Source organism: Halichoerus grypus, chromosome 11 (genome assembly GCF_964656455.1).
Source record: "Halichoerus grypus chromosome 11, mHalGry1.hap1.1, whole genome shotgun sequence".
In the NCBI taxonomy this organism is placed as follows: Eukaryota; Metazoa; Chordata; class Mammalia; order Carnivora; family Phocidae; genus Halichoerus; species Halichoerus grypus.
Window position 1 is genome coordinate 97,421,187 of NC_135722.1, and position 21,622 is coordinate 97,442,808.

Below are 21,622 nucleotides of genomic sequence, written 5' to 3' on the forward strand. Positions count from 1 at the left end.
CAAAGGTGAAGCATGCTGTCTCCATGATGTTTATGGAGCAAAATATTTGAAGATGTTGGAAAAGGTGAAGCTTTTTCCCACTCTGCCTGGCACGGTGTGGCTCACGTGGAGACTCCGTCTTTTAATTAATCAACAGATTATTTTCCACCCTCTTACTGTTGTAACTCAGTGGGTGCTTGATGCAACCACTTTTGATTATCTGTCCTTAAATCTTCAAGTGGGTGTAAAACCCGTTAATAATGTCTATTACCTTTAGGAAAAGTAAAGCCTCCTTAGTGTTACTGAGGAGTCTTTATTGCCTTTCTCTTTTACTCGTATTTAAAATTTCCATTACTGGGGCACCTGGCTGGCTCAGTCGGTGGAGCGTGTGACTCTTGATCTCAGGGATGTGAGTTCGAGCCCCACGTTGGGTGTAGGGATTGCTTAAAAAGAAAATCTTAAAAAAAATCAAATCAAATTTCCATGACTTCTTAGACTTCCCCCTACATTTTCAGAATTTAACTGAGAACCCTTGTAATACAATGGAGAGAAAAGAATTTCACCTTCCATAGCTCCTTTCCTGCTGTTCTGCTCTTATCCTAAGCTTGCTTTGTAGAAGGACCAGAGGGTTTGGAATTAAAACCCAGTTGTACCTGGGGCGCCTGAGTGGTTTAAATTGGTCAAGCATTTGACTCCTGGTTTCGGCTCCGGTCATGCTCTCAGGGCTCTGAGCTCAGCAGGGAGCCTGCTCAGGATTCTCTTTCTCCCTCTGCCCCTCCCCCCACTTGGATGTGTGAGCTTGCGTGCTCTCTCTCTCTCAAATAAATGAGTAAATCTTAAAAGGAAAAAAAAAACCCAGCTACACTGTCTCCCAGCTACGTGGTCTTGGGCAAGTTACTAAATCTTCCAGGCTCATTTCCTCAGCTGTGAAATGGGGATATTAAGGGGACCTGGGTGGCTCAGTCGATCAAGCGTCTGACTCTTGATCTCAGCTCAGGTCTTGATCTCAGGGTTGTGAGTTCAAGCCCTGCATTGGGCTCCACGTTGGACATGGATCCTAGTTAAAAAAAAGAAAAAAGAAATAGAAATATTAATCAAGTACTTTCTAAGTGTGAGATGTAAAGATATGAAAAGTAAGCTATGTGACAAGTGATGGTTCTTACTATTACCATGCTCCAGCTCCTACTTGAAGTTCCTACATAGGCCATCCTGTTTCAATCCTTTTTAAAAAATTTTTTAAAAGATTTTATTTATTTATTTGACAGAGAAAGAACACGAGAGAGGGAACACAAGCAGGGGGAGGGAGAGGGAGAAGCAGGCTTCCCGTGGAGCAGGGAGCCCGATGCGGGGCTCGATCCTAGGACCCTGGGATCATGACCTGAGCCAAAGGCAGATGCTTAATGCCTGAGCCACCCAGGTGTTCCCCCTTTTTAAATTTAAATTCAATTAGGCAACTTATAGTACATCATTAGTTTCCGATGTAGAGTTCCATGCTGTTTCAGTCCTAACGCCAAGACTTTGGCCCAGCCCTGCCTTTTTGTCAAGTGGATGCCAGGTATTGTTTAACCTTCTCGAGCAGCTTCCCTAGTGCTCCCAGGCAGAGTCGTCCTAATTCTTGTGCTATCACTTGCACCTGGCGTGTCCTTCATCATTGCGATGCACTCCATATTGTGACTACTTGTTAAAAGCCTGATCACTCCTTGAGGGCTAAGATGGTATCTTTTCTTTAACCTTTGAATTCCTAAGAACAGCATCTGACTCTTAGTAGTTTGGCTCTGGCGATGGCCTGGAAGTTGGCCAGACCTGGTTCTGGATTCTGGTCATGTCACTAGGTGGGAAACCTTGGGTGTGTACCTGACCTCTAAGTCTCAGACTTGGGCAAATTTCCTCTCTCATTCCTGTCACCAACTATGGCAGACCTCTTCCTTTCTCTTTCAGACGTCTGCTCCCCTATCTCCTGTCTCACTCTGGGGGAGTGACCTGTCTTTCCTAAGAAACACATAAAGGAGAAGCCATTAGGGGAGAACTCCCTCAGGAGGGGAGAGAACTTTATAAACACACACACACACACACACACACACACACACACACACACACACACACACACACACACACACACACACACACACGAAAACTACTCCAGTTTTTGTTCCCGACCCTTTTACCTTCAAAGTTAGCCTTATCTGGGCTCATTCTGGGGTTCCCCTTATCTAGGCTGACCGTAGAAATTATCTTCCAAACCATAACACTGGAATATAAAAGGGGTGCTATTAATCATTACAGCAGGATAGCAGGTATAAACCAGGACACTCCTGAACAACCAGAACATTCTTTTTAAAAAATTTTTAAATTTTTAAAAAGATTTTATTTATTTATCTGAGAGAGAGAGAGAGAGCAGGAGTGGGGCGAGAGGGGCAGAGGGAGAGGGAGAGAATCTCAGGCAGACTTCCCACTCATTGTGGAGCCCGGTGCAGGGCTCAGTCTCACGACCCTGAGACCATGACTTGAGCCAAAATAAAGAGTCGGATGCTTAATGGACAGAGCCACCCAGGCGCCCACTGAGTGATTTTTTTTTTTTTAAGATTTTATTTATTTGACAGAGAGAGACACAGTGAGAGGAAACACAAGCAGGGGGAGTGGGAGGGGGAGAGGGAGGCTTCCCTAGGAGCAGGGAGCCCGATGTGGGACCAGATCCCAGGACCCTGGGATCGTGACCCGCGCCGAATGCAGACGCTTAACGACTGAGCCACCCAGCCGCCCCAGTGATTCTTTTTAATACACAAATCAGATCAGGTCCTTTTTGCTTAAAAGTTTTCAGAGTCTTTCTACCGTCTTCAAGATAAAGTCCAAACCACCTTAACCCTTATCAAGAACTGTTAGGGTCTGGCCTCTGATTAGATTTTCAGTCTCACCTCTGGTTAATCATTCTTTTTACCCTTTTCTCTGTACCTACAATAGGGCTCAGTAGATACAAGAATGAACAAATCTCTCTGAGCCTCAATTTCCTCATCTATAAAATGGAGACATCTGCTTATCTTGCAGTTACGGAAATCAGAAATAATATATGTAACATGCCTACCACAGTGCTGGTTACATAGTAGGCACCTTTTTTTTTTTTAAGTTTTTATTTTTAAATAATCTCTATACCCAAAGTGGGGCTTGAACTTGCAACCCCGAGATCAAGAGATGCACGCTCCACCGACTGAGCCAGCCAGACATTCCAGGTAGGCACTTGATAAATGGAAATATTCTTTTTAAATATTTTATTTGTTTATTTGAGAGAGAGAGAGTCAGAGAACACGAGCGGGGGTGGGAGAGTGGGAGGAGAGGCAGAGGGAGAGGGAGAAGCAGGCTCCCTGCTAGGCAGCGAGCCCCACATGGGGCTCCATCCCAGGACCCTGGGATCATGACCTGAGCCAAAGGCAGATGCTTAACCAACTGAGCCACCCAGGCATCCCTGAATTAACTCTTTAAAAAATTTATAATAGGGGCGCCTGAGTGGCTCAGTCGTTAAGCGTCTGCCTTCGGCTCAGGTCATGATCCCAGGGTCCTGGGATCGAGTCCCACATCGGGCTCCCTGCTCGGCGGGAAGCCTGCTTCTCCCTCTCCCACTCCCCCTGCTTGTGTTCCTGCTCTCGCTGTCTCTCTCTCTGTCAAATAAATAAATAAAATCTTTAAAAAAATAAAAAATAAAAAATTTATAATAGTATCAACTCACGGAAATAAAGTGAAATAGTACAGAGTAAAAGTTGCCCATTCTAATTCCCCAGGTCTCACTCCTCTGAGGCAACCATTCCATATATTTAGATATATTATGTGTATGTGTATAATATAAAAGTAAAGAGAATCATGGTCACACCAGATATATACTGTTACAACCTAGCCTTAATTTTTTTTTTCTAAAGATTTTATTTATTTATTTGTCAGAGAGAGAGAAAGGGAGAGAGCACAAGCAGGGGGACCGGCAGGCAGACGGAGAAGCAGGCTCCCTGCCGAGGCGCAGTCCCAGGACTCTGGGATCAGGACCTGAAGGCAGACGCTTAACTGACAGAGCCACCCAGGCGCCCCATTAGTGGTAATTTTTCTTTGTTAAAAACTACCAGTATTCTAAGGAATGATGTCTAAACTAGCATAATGTAAAATAATGAATCTCAAACACTTTATAAACATTTACTTAATGCTAAGGAAACTTGGTGAAAGAGGGAACAGATTTTGCCGACGCCTTATTATGAACATTTTCAAACATGCAGAGAAGTGGGAAGAATTTTACACTGAACACCTGTATACCTCACCTAGGTTCTTCAAGTAACATTTTATTATACACGTTTTGTCACGCATCTGCTCATTCCTTATCCATCCCTTTATCTCCTTATCCATCAATGCATCTTACTTTTCTGATGCATTTTAAAATTAAATTGCAGGGGCGCCTGGGTGGTTCAGTCAGTGGGGTGTCTGCCTTCAGCTCAGGTCATGATCTCGGGGTCCTGGGATCAAACCCCGCTTTGGGCTCCCTGCTCAGTGGGAGTCTGCTTGTCCCTCTCCCTCTGCCCCTCCCCATGCTTGTGCTCTCTCTCTCTCTCTCTAAATAAATAAATAAATAAAATCTTAAAAAAAATTAAATTGCAGGCATCAGGACACATTCCGCGACACACTTCAACATTAACGAGTCCAATATTTATTTGTAATTCTTTTAAAAAAATATTGAAATAAAATTTTCATACAATGAAACACACAAAATGTTAAATGTGTACCATTCGAAGAGTTTTTTTCAAATGCACAAGGCTGTGTAACCCAAGTCCCTATCAAAATGCAGAACATTAATATCACTCTAGAAATTTCCCTTGTGCCCCTCCTGTTAGCCCGTCCCCACTTTCCCAAGGGTAAACACTGTTAGGATTTTTCCACCAAAGATTAGTTTTGCCTGTTCTAGAACTTCATATCAATGGAACCAAAGAGTATGTGCTACTTTATATCTGACAAATTTTGTTCAACATTGTATTTTTGAGATGCATCCATGTGGTTGAATGTATCAGAAGCTTGTTCCTTTTTTCCCCTGAGTAGTATCCCATTGTATGAGTATTCTACAGAAGTACCTATTTTTCTGTTGATGGACCCCTGGGCTGTTTTCAGTTCAGGACTATTATGAATAAAACGCCTACGGATATTCTCATACAAGTCTTTTTGTGGATATATAACTTCATTTCTCTTGGATAAATACCTGGGAGTGGAATTGCTAAGGTGGTTAGCTTTATACGAAACTTGGCCTGATAAGAAACTCTCATATCTCCTCCCAAAGTGGTCACAGGATCAGTTTTCAATATCTTAATTAAGTATAATCACAAACAACCAAATTTACTGAGTGTTTTCGATGGGTACCAAGCATAGAGCTGTATTTAAATACAGTATTTCATCGGATTCTTACACCCAGCCTACGGGGCAGATATTACTATTCTCATTTTACATATGCCATAATCGAGGCACAGAGAATGAAATCTCTGCCCAAGCCCTCACAGCTAGTCAGCGGCCAAGTGTGCATTTGGATCCAAGCAGGTGGGATTCCAGTTTCTGCCTCCTGCCTCCCAATATGTGGTAGTCAAAAAAGAAGTGGCTGGCTCTTTTCTTGGGAAATGAATTAATTTCCTAAGAATGACAATTGGTCATGGTAACCAGAAGATGCTATGTTCATCAATAAACATGATATAAATATAAATTCTCACCCATTATTTCGATGTGGTACTTATGGTGGACAGGGAGGTCCTTCGGTTATCTTCAAAGATACCCATCTCTCCAGCCCTGTGCAAATCCATCTAGCTGCTCTTTAGAGTAAGGGAAGGGTTAAACCTCAGAGTCACTTCTGTGGGCCTGTTAATAAGAGCATGATGCCCCTCCTCTGTAATTAAGAAAGGAGCCCAGGGCTTTACTGGGGAGGTATCCAAGCTGCAGTCAGGTGGGGAGATAGGAAGGCGTTCCCTCGCCTGGTTTTTCTAAGCTATTAGAGCTCAGTCTCAGATCCAGACTTGGTTTTGGAATATCTCTAGGGAATGCAAGGCAAAGAGGAGGACCAAGGGGAACACACCACTTCTTTTGGGCTGAGAGCCCACCTCTCATCTAGGACTCTGACATCCTAGCCTCCCTCTCTCATCTTTGAGAAGCTCACCAGAAGTTAAAAAAAAAAAAAAAGGAAGGAAAGAAAGGAGCTATCGATTGGCACTGCTGTTGGTAGGGGTGGCTGGGAGTCTCTGAGTCTTCTGAAAATGGGTATTAAGTTTGGACTTTTCAATCTGGCTCCCAGGCCAGGGGGCATATGAGAAAGTCGGTAGATTATGTGGTGGTTGAGGTCCCAAGGCTTTTCCTCATTATTTTTAATGGTCTGGTAAATACCAAAGTAATTCCACTCTTTTCAGGTCGTGTCTTAGCTACTTCCAAATGGTGTAGTTGTCAGGATCAAATCCATACTCCTTAGGATGGAGAATGAGGACCCTGGACATCTGGGCCCAGCCTCTCTCCAGCCTCCTGGCCTGCCACTCTTCCCTGAGCACTGGGTTGAGAAATTATTTGTGGGTCCCATGGAGACCACATTTCCTGCCCACCCCCTCCTGTTTGTCCCAACAGGAGTGCCTCTGTTTCTCCTCTCTCTCCAGAATTCCCATTTATCCTTTAAGGACCCATTTCAGGGGGGCCTGGGTGGCTCAGTCAGTTAAGGTCTGACTCTTGATTTCGGCTCAGGTCATGATCTCAGGGTCATGAGATTGAGCCCCACATTGGGCTCCATGCTGGGTGTGGAGCCTGCTTGGGATTCTCTCTGCCCCTCCCTCCTGACTCTCTCTCTCTCTCTCTCAAGTCACAAATATGGTAATTATTTGTTAACATACACACTGCGCCTCCCAATCTTCTTTGGAACTCCGATTTTTCTCCCCAGGCAGAAATCTCTTATTCTACTTTTTTTTTCTTAAAGATTTTATTTATTTATTTGAGAGAGAGAGACACAGCGAGAGAGCGAACACAAGCAGGGGGAGTGGGAGAGGGAGAAGCAGGCTTCCCGCAGAGCAGGGATCCCCATGCGGGGCTCGATCCCAGGACCCTGGGACCATGACCCGAGCCGAAGGCAGACGCCTAACGACTGAGCCACCCAGGCGCCCCTCTTATTCTACTTTTTATGTCTTGCCTGGCATAGAACAAAAATTAAATATAATCTTTCCTAATAAGAAAACATATGGACAGAAAGTTTTGAGTAAACAAACACTTTATTTGAACCACCCCAAGAGCTAAATCATCTGTTTCTCTTGCTTTGTACAATGCCGATTTCATCTTGTGAAAAAAAAAACACACTTTTGCCTTGGATGTTAACATGACAATTTTTACAAATATTGGTACAGACTAGTTATCCTTTATGTCTTTTGAGCCCTCGGTGAGTTTCCTCCTCGCCAGTGAGTTTCTTGGTACCCCATTAGAAATCTTTTTGGGAAACGTGTAGGCGGTTGGGACAGATGAGGTGCCTTCAAAACTATTGGTACGCCATCCATTTTAATGATAATCAGGACTTTTCTCTGGAAAAGTTTAGGAAAAAAAGTGATGTTTCTGAAAACTTCACTCTCCTTCCTTTTCCCCCATTTGCCTAGGCACTAAGTGCACTTTAGACCTTACCTAGAAGCCTCCAGTTGTGATCACAGTCCTGCTGACGGGCTCCCTGGGGACTCAGGGGCAAATATCCTTTTTACTCAGTGTTTTCTCAACTTAAGGAGTCTAGCCATTGGTCTCCTCCCTCCCCTCGCTGGGAGGGGAACTGGGTGACTCTGGAGCCACTCCTGTTAACTGGAAGGAAGGCATTGGGCGTTGCTGGGCACCAAGCCAGGAACTTGAACTCTGCTGAAGAATGGGATCTGGTGGGCTGCTGACCCTCAGAGCAGGGCTGGAGGCCAGCTTGCAGGGCATCTGGCTACCTGGGGGGTGGGGGGTGGGGGAAGATTCTTCTGCTCCTGACAACAGGCAGTTTGTTCGGGCTGCCTGCCCTGATTCCTCTCCTGCTGCTTTTCTCTGTGTCCTTGACCTCTTTGGTAACTCTACCTCTCACCAAGTTTTGCAGTTTGCTCTAGACTTCAAAACCTCAGGCTCTACCTCCCTTTCCTTTAGAGCTGCATTTCTCTGCAAGTTGGAAGCCAGCAAAGAGGATCAAGTTTCCTTCACTCCTTTTCTTTCAGGCTCCTGCAGCTGCACGATGCAGACCTACATACCAGAGAGGCTCTATTTTATCCCGTCACCATTTTGAAGATTTCCCCCAGCCTGCTGAAGTTTAGGTGGATCTCTGACCTAGACGCTGACAAAGGAGCCACTCTGTTTTCAGGAACACCCACCTTAAGAAAACATTCTTGCTAGGACACTGCTGGTCTTCATTTGGGGGGGCCCCTGGGTTTCTCTGTTCTAACAACTGTTTTTTGTTGTTTACCGTTTTTCTTTTTCTTTCTTTCTTTCTTCTTTCTTTCTTTCCTTCTTTCTCTCTCTCCCTCCCTCCTCCTCCCTTTTTCTTTTCTTTCCTCTTCCTTCCTTTTCTTTCTTTCTTTCTTTCCTTCCTTCCTTTTCTCCCTCCCTCCTCCCTTTTTCTTTTCTTTCCTCTTCCTTTTCTTTCTTTCTTTCTTTCTTTCTTTCTTTCTTTCTTTCTTTCTTTCTTTCTTTCTTTCTTTCTTTCTTTCTTCTTTCTCCCTCCCTCCTCTCTTTTCTTTTCTTTCTTTTCCCCACATGATCATGACATCTTTCTCCTGCTGCTTTTCTTTTCTTTTTGGCTTTTCTTTTCCACTTCTGTAATCTGCCTCTCCCTTGGTGGAATTTTCTTCCGTCTTTATGAAGTTTTACCTTTTCCAGTCAGCCTGACCCTTCCTCCCTTTTCTGGCCACTTCTCCATTCCAGGGTTTAATGAGGAGATGTCAGGAATCACCAGAGTTTCTAGGTTGCTAATCCGGGGATTAGGGCAATTCGTTTCTGTTGAGGGTTAGACTCCTGCTCAAGCCTACTTCTTAACTTCAGGTGTAATCTTCCTTTGTCTTCTGCTGCTTCTCAACGCTGCTTTGTTAATCTCGTACAATTAGCCACCCTCTTTCCAGACAAGGAGGCACCTTTTCTCATTTAAATTCCTCAGCTCTTCAGATTTTTCCGGACAGATGGCCGCCCTAAAAATGGCAGATGAAATCTGAGGCACAGAAAAGTTATTATGAAAACCTTTTCCTTGAGAGTCCTCTGGGTCCATGGTTCACTTTGGGTGTAATTTTGCGGCAAGAGCATTAGACTTAAGAGTCAGAAAAGTTCCAGTTTTACGACCTGTTGGCTGTGCAACCTTGGGCAAATCACTTACCTTCTCTGGGCTCTTAGTATCCTCTCTGGAAAAATGGGAACGCTTCATGGGAATATTGGGGAGGTGAACTGGATTGAGATAGTAGGTTAAATGAGCAGGGACGATGTCCTGCTTCTTCTTAAAGTTCTTCAAAGTGAAGGGGTCATTAAACATCGAGATTTGTTTGGGTCCGTTTATTTCAGGGGTGTGTCAGGAGAAAGCTACAAGCTAGGAAAGGCGCAGAGATGCATGTGGATAACATTTAACTAAAAACTGAGGGTATAAGCTGTAGGACTTTTTGTCCGGAGCGGGTCTTGAGACATTCGGATTGTTTTGGAGTCGTGTGAATCCGGTCTAGGCTCCTGTGGCCCCAGGGAGGTGCTTTGGGAAGCGGAGTCACTGCGAGGAGATTTCAACATTCACTTCCCAGGCCAGCGAGAAGCCTGCTTAGAAAACAACAGTGTGTGCGGGGGGCCAAACCCAAAGCTGCTGGGCCGTTCCAGGCTGGTACCAGCTCCTCTGGCTGTCTCTGAGGCCATCCAGAGGCCAGAGCCCCATCAGACGGACTGGGACCTAGAGAGCAGACTGCAGGGCTTGGAACTAAGTGCAAACTGCTTGTAGCATAGAGGGCGGGAGGGAGGAAAGGGAGGAAAGGGAGCAAAGGGAGGAGGGCAGTAGGCAGCTGAGGCCCCACCTTTCATTCCAGCGAAGTGCACCAGCAGAGCCGGGATGAGTCACAGGCACTAGTGCTCAGCTTCCCAATAGGTGAGGGACTGGCTCTTCTCTCGGGGAAAACGCGGCGCTCGTCCTTACCGGCGTGGCCTTGGCTGGGAGCTGGAGCCCTCGGTCTGCCCGGTCTGGTCTCCGGGGCCAGGGCTGGGTTCCCTCATGTATGGCAAGAGCCCTTCGTGTGCTGGGCTGCTTCTCCTTGGCATACAGCTCACAGGTAAGGGCTGGCGGGCTTCTCTCGGCGTTCGCTCCTTCCCTGCCTTCCCCCCCAGAGTTAGCCAAGTGTCTCCCAAGTCGCCAGAGTTCTGTTGGGGAGCCTGAGCCACAGTGACGGTCCGTTCTGGTTTTGACTTTACTTTGAAACTGAAGTTGGTGGGTTGTTTTTGGAGAACTGATTTCGGACAAACAGGTTTAGGTGTGTTTCAGCTGCTAGTGATTCGGGCACAGAGAGGGCTTTCTAATCTCAGGTTACAAACCCTTTTTTGTTTGTTTCTTTTTCCGTGTGGCTACTCTCAACCTCCCACTGCAGGCAGGACTTGGCACTGGGATTTCTGTGTGTGGGTCTTGTCTGGGACTTGCAGTAGTCCTGGAAAAGTTGAGAATTTCAGGAGAGAGCACACACCCCCCCCCCCATAATTTTGAAACTGGCCCAACGTGCAAGTTCTCAATGTAAATATCACGGTAAAAAAAATGCCACGTGGTATAGAGGTTCCAGGCGTGCAAGCAGAAGCTGGCCTGGGTTGACGAATTCAATTTCTGCAGAAGACTAGGAACAGTATGAAATCATGACCTAACAAGGACCCTTTCTGGACAACTTAGAGGGGACCACGATACACACAATACATAATGCTTAATCTGAATACATGTCTAATTCATGTTATGATTAGTTTTGATTTGTTTCTGCTTTCAATTTTATTTGCCGACGTCTGCAGTTTGCTAGAACAGTTTGCAGTGGGTACCGTGAGGCTGGGGTATGGTGCCGTGGCGAAAGTGAGCACTAAGAAGGCTCGCTGGGTGGTATTTTTAGTTCTGTGGCATGGGAAGGCCACAGGTGCATGTAGGTGGGAGTATGCAGACTCAGGATGAAGTAAGTCTGAGAGCTGGGGCATCTCAATTCGGTCTCGTGCCGCACTCAGACATTTATTTTGGCAGTGTCCGCAGAAATTGTCTCAATCCACATCTTCCCTTTTCCTTTTCTTTGCGGCAGCCCTTGAGCTGATAGCTGCAGTGGAAATTTACACCTCCCAAGTGCTAGAGGCTGTCAATGGGACAGATGTTCGGCTAAAATGCACTTTCTCCAGCTTTGCCCCTGTGGGTGATGCTCTGACAGTGACCTGGAACTTCCGGCCTCGAGATGGGGGGCCTGAGCAGTTTGTAAGTAGATTGTTGTCATTGGCCGGGAGACCCTTGGCTGGGAAAATAAGCCAGTCTGTTTCTCTTTGCCCTTCCTGTGCTTTTCTTAGCAACAAGTACAGGGCAAAGCTGAGAAACAATTCTTGGGACAGAGACAGACAGAACTGAGAGGTCCATCAACGGGAGAGCAAGAGGTTCTTGGGGGAGAGCTGCAGATGGGGCAGTGAGGCTGGCTCCCTCCATCTCGGCCTCCTTGCCCACGTACTGAAGAAGACCATTGGCCACTTCTCCCTTCTAGGTATTCTACTACCATGTGGATCCCTTCAAACCCATGAGTGGGCGTTTCAAGGATCGGGTGGTCTGGGACGGGAACCCTGAGCGGTACGATGTCTCCATCATCCTGTGGAAGCTGCAGTTTAATGACAACGGGACATACACCTGCCAGGTGAAGAACCCACCTGACGTTGATGGGCTGATAGGGGAGATTCGGCTCAGCGTCGTGCACACTGGTAGGTCGGGCAGGGGAAAACGGTTTGGGGAAACGTAAGAGCTTGTAGAAAAGAGAGGGGTAATCTTTTGTGATGGCTGAAAGGGTAGAGAGCAGGGCTAGCCCTTCAGATCCGCAATCCACAGAGGGAGACTGAAGAGTGGCGGGGTAAAAAGAGAAAGGCTTTGTTTGGCTGTGGCAAGAAACACGAAGTTAAGCAAACGGACCAGGGAATCTGTTACAGAAATGGCATTGAGATTGGAAAAGAGAGAGGAAGCAATTCTCTGATAAAAGACTAACAATAGATCCATTCATTCACTCATTTATTCACCAGATATTATTGAGTACCTACTCTGTGTCAGGCAGTGTCCCGCACTTGACCCGTACTAGCTCATTTAACTCACACAACCACCCTAGGCGGCAGATACCAATAACAACAGCTCTCCTTTATTAAGTACTCCCACATGCCAGGGGCTTTGCATACATTAATCTTTATATATCACATCAGCTTATTGTGCTCTTAGTGCTCCACATTTTACTAATGAGGAAACTGAGGCTCACAGAGATTAAGTCACTTGTCCAAATTCATGGAGCTGATACATGGAATCATTTAGAACTCAAACCCAAGCATCTTTGACTCCAAAGCTGTACTCTAAACGAAGGTACCGTATTGCTTGCAATCCGGTAAAGGCAAACCTGGAAACTGCCAGATAGCGAAAAGCAAAGACCATAAAACTTCTGAGTTGTAAATCTGGGTTTGAGCCACTGTTATCATTTAACAACTGTCAATAAATCTTTTTTTCTCTCCTTACAGTGAGAATAATATAGCAAGGATTATGGTGAAGATAAAATGAGATAATAGATGTAAAAATTCCCCAAACTCTCGACTTGCACTGAAAAAAATATTTGTTTGCCTTGAAAATTATAATAGCTACCACATATTGAGTATTTATTATGTGCTGGCACAGCATGGAAAATTTACACGAAATTTTTTTTTTACTTTATTTATTTATTTTTGGTGATCTCTACGCCCAATGTGGGGCTCGAACTCACAACCCTGAGATCAAGAGTCGTGTGCTCTTCTCACTGAGCCAGCCAGGCGCCCCCAGGAATAGAATTTTTTAAATAAGAACTCAAGAAATGGATATTGTTACCCCTATTTAATACCCTGAAGAATCTGAGGCTCAAATAAATTAGTTACCCCAAATCACACAGCTAGTAAATGGTGGAGCTAATATTTTGATCTAACTCTCTCTGGTGCGTGCTCTTAACCAACACATAATATTACTACCCAAAATGTATAAGCCTGTAAAGTGGTAGGATTTCCTCCTTTCATTCCTAGTATCATCCTTCGGGGGCCCCATCAATAGGGCTGTGTGACCTTGGAGAAGTCATTTGAGTACCGAAAGACGTATTGGAATGTCCTGGGACCTCAGTTTCTGAATTCATCTGCAGCTAACCTGCATGAACAGGTTAGACAAGAACACATGGTTCTTACACATACTGTGATCACTACTCTGAGAATCTAGTGAAAGCCACGTCTCTGCTTCCCACAAAAATGTACACATACACACAAAATGACATGGAGTTTGTGGGCTTATGGCTCCCCTCTATCCCTGTCCTCCTTCACAGACTCCAGGCTGGGAACTCCTGGGCTAGACATTTCTCTAATGTCTTTTCTGGCTCTGAGGGTTTACTGAAGTTTATTTATTTAATTTTTCTTTTTTTAAAGATTTTATTTATTTTTTTGTCAGAGAGAGAGAGCACAAGCAGGGGGAGCGGCAGGCAGAGGGAGAGGGAGAAGCAGGCTCTCCACCAAGCAAGGAGCCCAATGCAGGACTCGATCCCAGGACCCTGGGATCATGACCTGAGCCGAAGGCAGACGCTTAACCGACTGAGCCACCCAGGCGTCCCTTTATTTAATTTTTTTAAAAAATGATTTTATTTATTTATTTGAGAGAGAGCACAGAGGGAGACGGAGAAGCAGACTCTCCGCTGAGCAGGGACTCGGGGCTCGATCCCAGGACCCCTGAGATCATGACCTGAGCCGAAGGCAAATGCTTAACCGACAGAACCACTCAGGAGCCCTGGGTTTACTTAAGTTTAAATCAGAAATCTGACTAAAAGACAAGGGACCCAGGCTTCCCAGATTCTGCCTGGTTTAGGGACCTTTCCCTCTAGGTTCCCTCTTGTTTCATTTTATCTACTAGACTATAGTTACTGATTTACTTGCCTATCTTCCCGGTGGGCATGAGTTCCTTGAAGGTAATATCTTTTTTGGCTTTGTATTTCCACTGCAATGTCTGAACATAGTAGGCCCTTAATAAATTGGAATAAATGACTGACTGAATGCCAGAGGTGAGAGGGAATTGAGGAGAAACAGTTTGGGCGCTGGGTTTGATGAGGTCAGCAATAACCTTACCCCACGAGGTGGTTCAACTGGCTCAGTAATTCTCCAAGTTTCAGCCTGCATCAGAATCACCTGGAGGACAGGTTAAAACAGATGGCCGGGCCCCTGACATTCTGGAGGCGCCTGATAATTTGCATTTCAGAGTTCTTAAGAGTGTTGCTGCTACTCCTGGGACCGTAGTTTGAGAACCACTAAAGTAGTCTGCGTAGCTTTCTTATTGCTCCTAGAGTTCACAAGGTAATATGGTAGGAGAAAGGAAGATTCCATTTAATGATGAAAATACATCCTTCTTCTCGCTTTAGATTTCATCACGTCCCTTCTCTTTTTAGAAACATGAGATCCACTTTTCTTCCTTACAGTCCGCTTCTCTGAGATCTACTTCCTGGCCCTGGCCATTGGCTCTGCTTGTGCACTGATGGTCATCATAGTAATCGTGGTGGTCCTCGTCCAGCATTTCCGGAAGAAGCGCTGGGCTGAGAGAGCTCATAAAGTGGTGGAGATAAAACCGTAAGGCTGGGCAGTTCTGGGAAGTCTTCTTCTAATACTCTTTTATCATGATTCTTGGTATTTTACACTTGGGCTAAATGATTGTTGAACAGATGTTCTTCACTCTGAGTAAGTCTTGTGAAAGAATTCAAATTCACAGGATGGATAAATTAGGGTGTGATTTAGTAACTTTAGAAAAGCTTTCTTAATTAATTTCACAGAAGATTTCATTATAGGCTTTATTATGGAGGATTTGATATTATCAGAATCTGCTTATATAAAACTTTTCTAGGACATTCCTTTACTTATTTAATTTTGATTTTTTTAAAATTTTATTTACTTATTAGAGAGAGAGCATGAGAGGGGGGATGGTCAGAGGGAGAAGCAGACTCCCCGCCAAGCAGGGAGCCCGATGGGACTCGATCCCGGGACTCCAGGATCATGACCTGAGCCAAAGGCAGTCGCTCAACCAACTGAGCCACCCAGGCGCCCCGGACATTCCTTTACTTTTAATGTAAAGTGTACATTTGTAAGGACCACTGGGCAGTCAGCAGGGGCGCCACTAATCAGTGCCTAGGAAAGTCAGCCATGCTGATAGAAGGTGCTCAATAAATATGTATATTTTTTGAGATGAAATTTACCTACCATAAACATTCACCTTTTTAATGTGCGCAAAGTTGTGTGACCATCACCACTGATTCCAGAATTTTCATCTCCTCCAGAAGAAACTCCATGCCCTTTAGCCATCACCATTGTTGCCTCCCACCTGCCCCTGACAACTACTAATCTTTCTGTCTCTATGGATTTGCCTATTGTTCAAAGGTGAGGAGAACGTAAAGTGCCCCCAAACTGAGAAGGCACTTTGAAACGAAAAGGAAGTAGGCAACTCCATACAGAATACACAGAGTTTTATGCTGAGTGACTTACTGACAGGGAGGATCAAGAGGACTGCCATCTGGACAGCAGCACAGCTAGCCACCTCCGAAGTCCCATGTTTTAGTTTGATGGTTTTATTTGTTTATTTATTTATTTGACAGAGAGAGCACAAATAGGCAGAGCAGTAGGCAGAGGGAGAGGGAGAAGCAGGACCCTGGGATCATGACCCGAGCCCAAGGCAGACACTTAACCAACTGAGCCACCCAGGCGCCCCTAGTTTGCTGGTTTTAAAGGAGCAGGATGTGTGGGGGCGTGTTCGCATACACGTGATTGATCGCTAACGTTTAACAGACCTTCTGGCACCACCTTGGCTCTGCAGAAAACTATGTTATCTGCACCAGTATCTTAATGGGCCCATTGAAATCCAGAATAGGCTCCCTGGACATTCTAGTTTTGGAATGTGAGTGTGGAGTTTGAACATTTATCTTTTACATTACATCTGATACAATACTCTAGAACATGTAGCCCTGAAGAGGTCATCAAGCAGACTACAACAAGATGGTGGGTCAAAGATGGAGTCAGTATGGCCAGCATTTCTACACCTATTCTGGACATTTCATATAAATGGATAATCATACAGTGTGGCCTTTTATGTCTGCTTCTTTGACTTTAGTATAGTATTTTCGAAGTTCATCCATGTAGAGTGTATAGTAGTACTTCATTCCTTTTTATGGCTGTATAATATTCCATTGCATGTACATACCACGTTTTGTTTATCCATTCAATTGATGGACGTTTAGATTTTCTCTACTTTTTGGCCAATATGACTAATGCTGCTATGAACATTTATTTATAAATTTTTGTGTAGACATATGTTTTCAACTGTCCTGGGTATATACCTAGGAGTGGAATTATTGGAACATATGGTTACTCTATGTTTACCTTTTTGAGGAATTGCCAGACTGTTTTCCAAAATAGCTACACCATTGTATACTCCCACCAGCAACATATGAGCTTCTAATTTGTCCATATCCTTGACAACACTTGTTGTCTGACCTTTTTTTTTTATTTTTATTTTTTAAAGATTTTATTTATTTATTTATTTGAGAGAGAGAGAATGAGAAAGAGAGCACATGAACGGGGAGAGTCAGAGGGAGAAGCAGACTCCCTGCCGAGCAGGGAGCCCGATGCGGGACTCGATCCAGGGACTCCAGGATCATGACCTGAGCCGAAGGCAGTCACCCAACCAACTGAGCCACCCAGGCGCCCTGACCTTTTGATTATAGCCACCTAGTGGGCGTGGAGTGGCATCTCACTGAGGTTTTGATTTGCCTTTTCCTAATGACTAATGATGTTGGGCATCCTTCCATGTGTTTGTTGGCCATTTGCATATCTTTTTTTTTTTTAATATTTTTATTTATTTGTCAGAGAGAGAGAGAGCACAAGCAGGGGGAGTGGGAGAGGGAGAAGCAGGCTTCCTGCTGAGCAGGGAACCTGATGTGGGACTCGATCCCAGGACTCTGGGATCACGACCTGAGCTGAAGGCAGACGCTTAACCGACTGAGCCACCCAGGTGTCCCGGCCATTTGCATATCTTATTTGGAGACCTATCTATTCAAATATTTTGCCCATTTACAAGTTGGGTTGTCTTTTGTGGGTTGCCTTTTCACTTTCTTCTTCATGTTCTTTGAAGCACAGAACTTTTTAATTTTGATGAAGTCCAATCCATCGATTTTTTCTTTTGTTGCTTCTGCTATTGGTGTCATATCTAAGAAACCACTGCCTCACTCAAGGTCGTGAAGATTTATGCTTGTTTTCTTCTAAGAGCTTTACAGTTTTAACTCTTCCAGTAGGTCTTTGATTGATTTTGAGTTAATTTTTGTATATGGAGTGAAGTAGGAGTCCAAATTCATTCTTTTGCACTTGCAGTTTTTCAGTTGTCCCAGCACCATTTGTTTCCTTTCCTCAAGAAATATTTACTGACGTAAATAGAATTGATTTTAAGAAGCCCAATGAACCCAACTCTGATGTTAGGGTTTGACTACAAAGCAATAAAGATGGCTTCTAGGTCAACGCAGATTTTTTTCTTTTTTCTTTTCTGAATAAGGAGTGGGATTAGAGGCTGGAACTAATGATAAACTAAGGTGTCTGCTTTAACTCCTTCAGGTTCCCACATTGTATCCCCATCTAAAAGTATTCTGGGAGCGCCTGGGTGGCTCAGTCGGTTAAGTGGCTGCCTTCGGCTCAGGTCATGATTCCAGGGTCCTGGGATCGAGCCCCACATCAGGCTCCTCAGTGGGGAACCTGTTTCTCCCTCTCCCTCTGCCTGCTGCTCTGTCTACTTGTGTTCCCTTTCTCTCTCTGTGTCAAATAAATAAATAAAACCTTTAAAAAAAATAAAAAATAAAAAAAAATAAAAGTATTCTGAAGCATGTAGAAGTTCAGAGACCCAGGGTCATGTGGAGGCATGTGTATTATTAGATAGATGGCACTGGTGGTTTAGCTCTCTGTAAGCTTGGATCTATTCCCAGATGCATTTAATGCTTCCCAAAATACGGGAGAAAATACATCGTCCAAAGCTTTCTTTCTAAGATTTACCTCCCTTGCTTCTTGTCATTTTCACCTGACATTGGTTTCTACTTCTTTGTTACAGAAAAGAAGAGGAAAGGCTCAACCAAGAAAAAAAGGTCTCCATTTATTTAGAAGACACAGACTAACATTCTTAGATGGTGAGGCTCATAAATGAGTTGATTTCTTTCCTTAGCTTTCTTGTCTGGCCCATCTCTAATGTGGATCTCCCAGATTTTAGGACTTCTACATGAAATTAGATGTTAGGTGTTTTCTACATGAAATTAGAGGAGCTGGGTCGGGGAGGTAAAAGTCTTCTATTAGTGTTATGTACAGCTTCCTCTTTGAGTGTGTTTTGTGCAAAGGATGAGGCAGTGAGACCCTACTGCCATGGAAGATGGGAGAATTCTAAGATTATTTGAGGCTTGGTGGTTATGTTTACCATGACGAAGAATAATAAATTCACTTTCAACATGTAAATAAATCTTTATTTTTTTAAATGAAAGAAGCAATATCTGCTTGTTTTATTTTATTGTAAACCAGTTGTGGCATCAAGAGAATAACTCACTGGGTATGTCTGACATTTTGGTGGAACTTTTATACTACTTGGAATTGATTTCAACTCCTTTCGTCTAGTTATTGGGACTATGAATCTAATTTTAGTAGTGTGTAGTTTTATTTTTCTAGTTTTCAGGTTTATTATGCTTAAAGGGTAGGATGATTTATTTTTCATATGATCAGAATTTTTCCTATTCTCCGAAGCAGGTCCACTATTATTATTTGCAAAAAGAGTCACATTTTTGTAAACTAAAGCTTCAGGGAAAGCCCTCAAGGATTTATAAAATAGAATACGGAGAGAAATGATTCTGTTGTAAACCCAGAAGAATCTAGTATCAGAGAGAGATTTTACCAAGGGCTATTGTCTTTTTAAAGCCAAGCAGATTCTCTAACAAGTCAGGGTCATGGAAAATAAAGATGGAAATGAAAAGAAATTTAAGGAACTAACACAATCGAGTGCAATGTGACTGGATGTCCTCACTGGATGGATACTAGTTTTAACAAACTAGTTGTAAGAAGATTTTGGTGGGGAGGGCAGTTGGGAGTCTTGAATATGAAAATTTTGGAAAATGGATAATATTAGGGAATTACTGTTAATTTTTATTAGGTATAATAAAGATTTTGTGGTTATAGAAGAGAATGTCCCTATCTTAAATATACATTTATATATAATATACATTTATTACATATAAATTTATATATGTATTTATATATAACAAATTAAAAACCAAATAAATATATGGCAAATAATACAAAAAATGCTTTAAAATTAGGTAATGGGTGAATTCTATACACTGTCTTTTCTACTTTTCTGTGTGCTTGATTTTGTTTATAATAAAAGGGGAGAGAGAGAGAGAGCAGGAGAGAGAGAAAGAGAGAGAGAGAGAAGGCATGCATGTGTGTGAGTGAGCTATGGATCATCCAAGTGTCCATGCAAGGCAGAGGCTATGAATTAAGGAAATTGACACTGAGAACTATGTAACAAGGATCAGGAAACATCTTTTAAAAGTTGAATTAGGAGGAGAACAAGTCCATTAAGAATATTTTCCTTCACAGTGGTGAACATATCTAATAATATATATGTAATTCATAATTCCAGGTATCTCTATGCACTCTTCCCAAATGCATTATCCATTTAAACTTTTGTATTTCAGAAAGCTGAAGATTCCCAAGAACAAGAAATTTAGGATAAGCTGAAGTTGATGGAAGCTTTTCTTTGGCTTTTCCAGTTGTGACCTGTCTTCCAAGCAGCTCTGCAGTACATAACCATCTAGTTGAGCAACATCTCTCTGGAGCTGGCAAAGGCCCTCTTGAGCAGATACCAACAAACTCACACACAGTCTATTACTAAGGTTTTATTTAATTTCAAAGTGCAAATATTTTTCAAATGCCCATTATTAGCCTTTTATACTAAGAAGGTACATTTTTGCCCTTAAACACTCCTTGTGGATTATTAATTGTACACACATACATTGGTATCAAATGAGATGAGAGCCAATTTGTCTGTCATGACGTTTCCTTTAACATACTAGTTTCTTTAGAGTAGCACTTTTGCTACTTAAGTTAATGTGTTTACTCTTTCCTTCTCACTCTTAATTAAAAGTGAGCTAATTCTCCCAGCTGTTTTTGATTGATTAACAGTAAATCTTAAATTCAAACTGTTAAAAGAACAGTTTGATTTTTTCCTGGCTGTCCTTAAGTATGGGACACATCTTGTTTTATTGAATTTTTTTCAGTATCCTAGATAATGTTCATTTTTTGTTTTGTTGATCCAAGTTTTATAATAGCACAAATCTAAATCACAGAGTAGCTAGAAAAGTTTATAAATGCTTGTAGATTGACAAATGCCACCCCAGGATGAATCACTTGTCGCCCTTTTTTTTCTGTGTTGTGAAAAACAACCAAAAGTGCAGGTTTTTCATGAGTGGTGAATACTGTTTAGCTTACTATTCAGTTATCTATAACAACAGAACAAAATCTAAGTTCACTTGCAGACTGGAATCATTAAGCAGTTACATGGAAGGATTCTGAAATAGTACATTACAACTGTAAAAATTTAGGGCTGGTGAAAAAAATCAACCTTATATGATGATAATTTTGTACAGTGTTATATAAAGCTCTGAGAACTGGATGATATTATTTATTTTTTTCCTTTTCTTTATCTTATTTTTGCTTTAATTTACTGGCTTACTTTGTGGGAGGGAGGATTTGGTATGGGGCAAAGAAATACCAAAACTAATAATATGAAACCAACTTTGTTCGTTTTTTCCCTTATACTAGTAGAGAAAGCAAACTTTATAAGTGGGCTATGGAAAGAAGAGTGCTTTTTAAAGTGTTTAATCTCCCATTGTCTTTCCAAACTTAAGCTATAGCAGCATTTGTTCAAAATGTACAAAACATCTGAAAGTTTCGTTGCTCCCTCTCCCCCATCTTTATAGTCTAATATTTTCAGTTTTTACTGACTGGGCCAAAGATGTTCTTTCTTTTAACAAACTGGAATTTTCAAATAGTTACCTGTATTTAAAGATGCTGAACTTTGATATTTTTTTTGGGTATTTTAAAATAGTTGTTACAATTTACATATGAACCTTGATTCTGATTCATTCCATACCTGTCTCATTTTGTCTTTTACACTAAAAAAGTAGTCTTAATACTTAGTTTTGAAACTAAAAGTTAGATTTAAAGGTCTATATTACCTTTAACTCACATTTTCTATTTTTCTCCATAATTCAGCCTTTGAAAATAACATATTTTTTTCAAACAGATGGCCTGGATGATGTTCCGTAAGTGTAATGAACAAGTGGTTAAAAACTCATGGAAAGTCTTTTCCAGTAAAACTTGTAGCTTGTGTCTT

At 42.8% G+C, this 21,622-nt stretch overlaps 1 protein-coding gene across 1 annotated transcript; it reads left to right on the forward strand.

Moving 5' to 3' along the window:
- Positions 1 to 9,992: 9,992 nt before the first annotated feature.
- On the forward strand, positions 9,993 to 20,907 carry MPZL2 (myelin protein zero like 2). The gene is made up of 6 exons (XM_036123036.2): positions 9,993 to 10,247; positions 11,238 to 11,404; positions 11,682 to 11,892; positions 14,640 to 14,787; positions 18,296 to 18,371; positions 19,923 to 20,907. Exons 1-5 carry the CDS (start codon positions 10,190 to 10,192, stop codon positions 18,357 to 18,359), a joined length of 648 nt encoding a protein of 215 aa, XP_035978929.1. The 5' UTR covers positions 9,993 to 10,189; the 3' UTR covers positions 18,360 to 18,371; positions 19,923 to 20,907.
- The last annotated feature ends 715 nt before the right edge of the window (positions 20,908 to 21,622 follow it).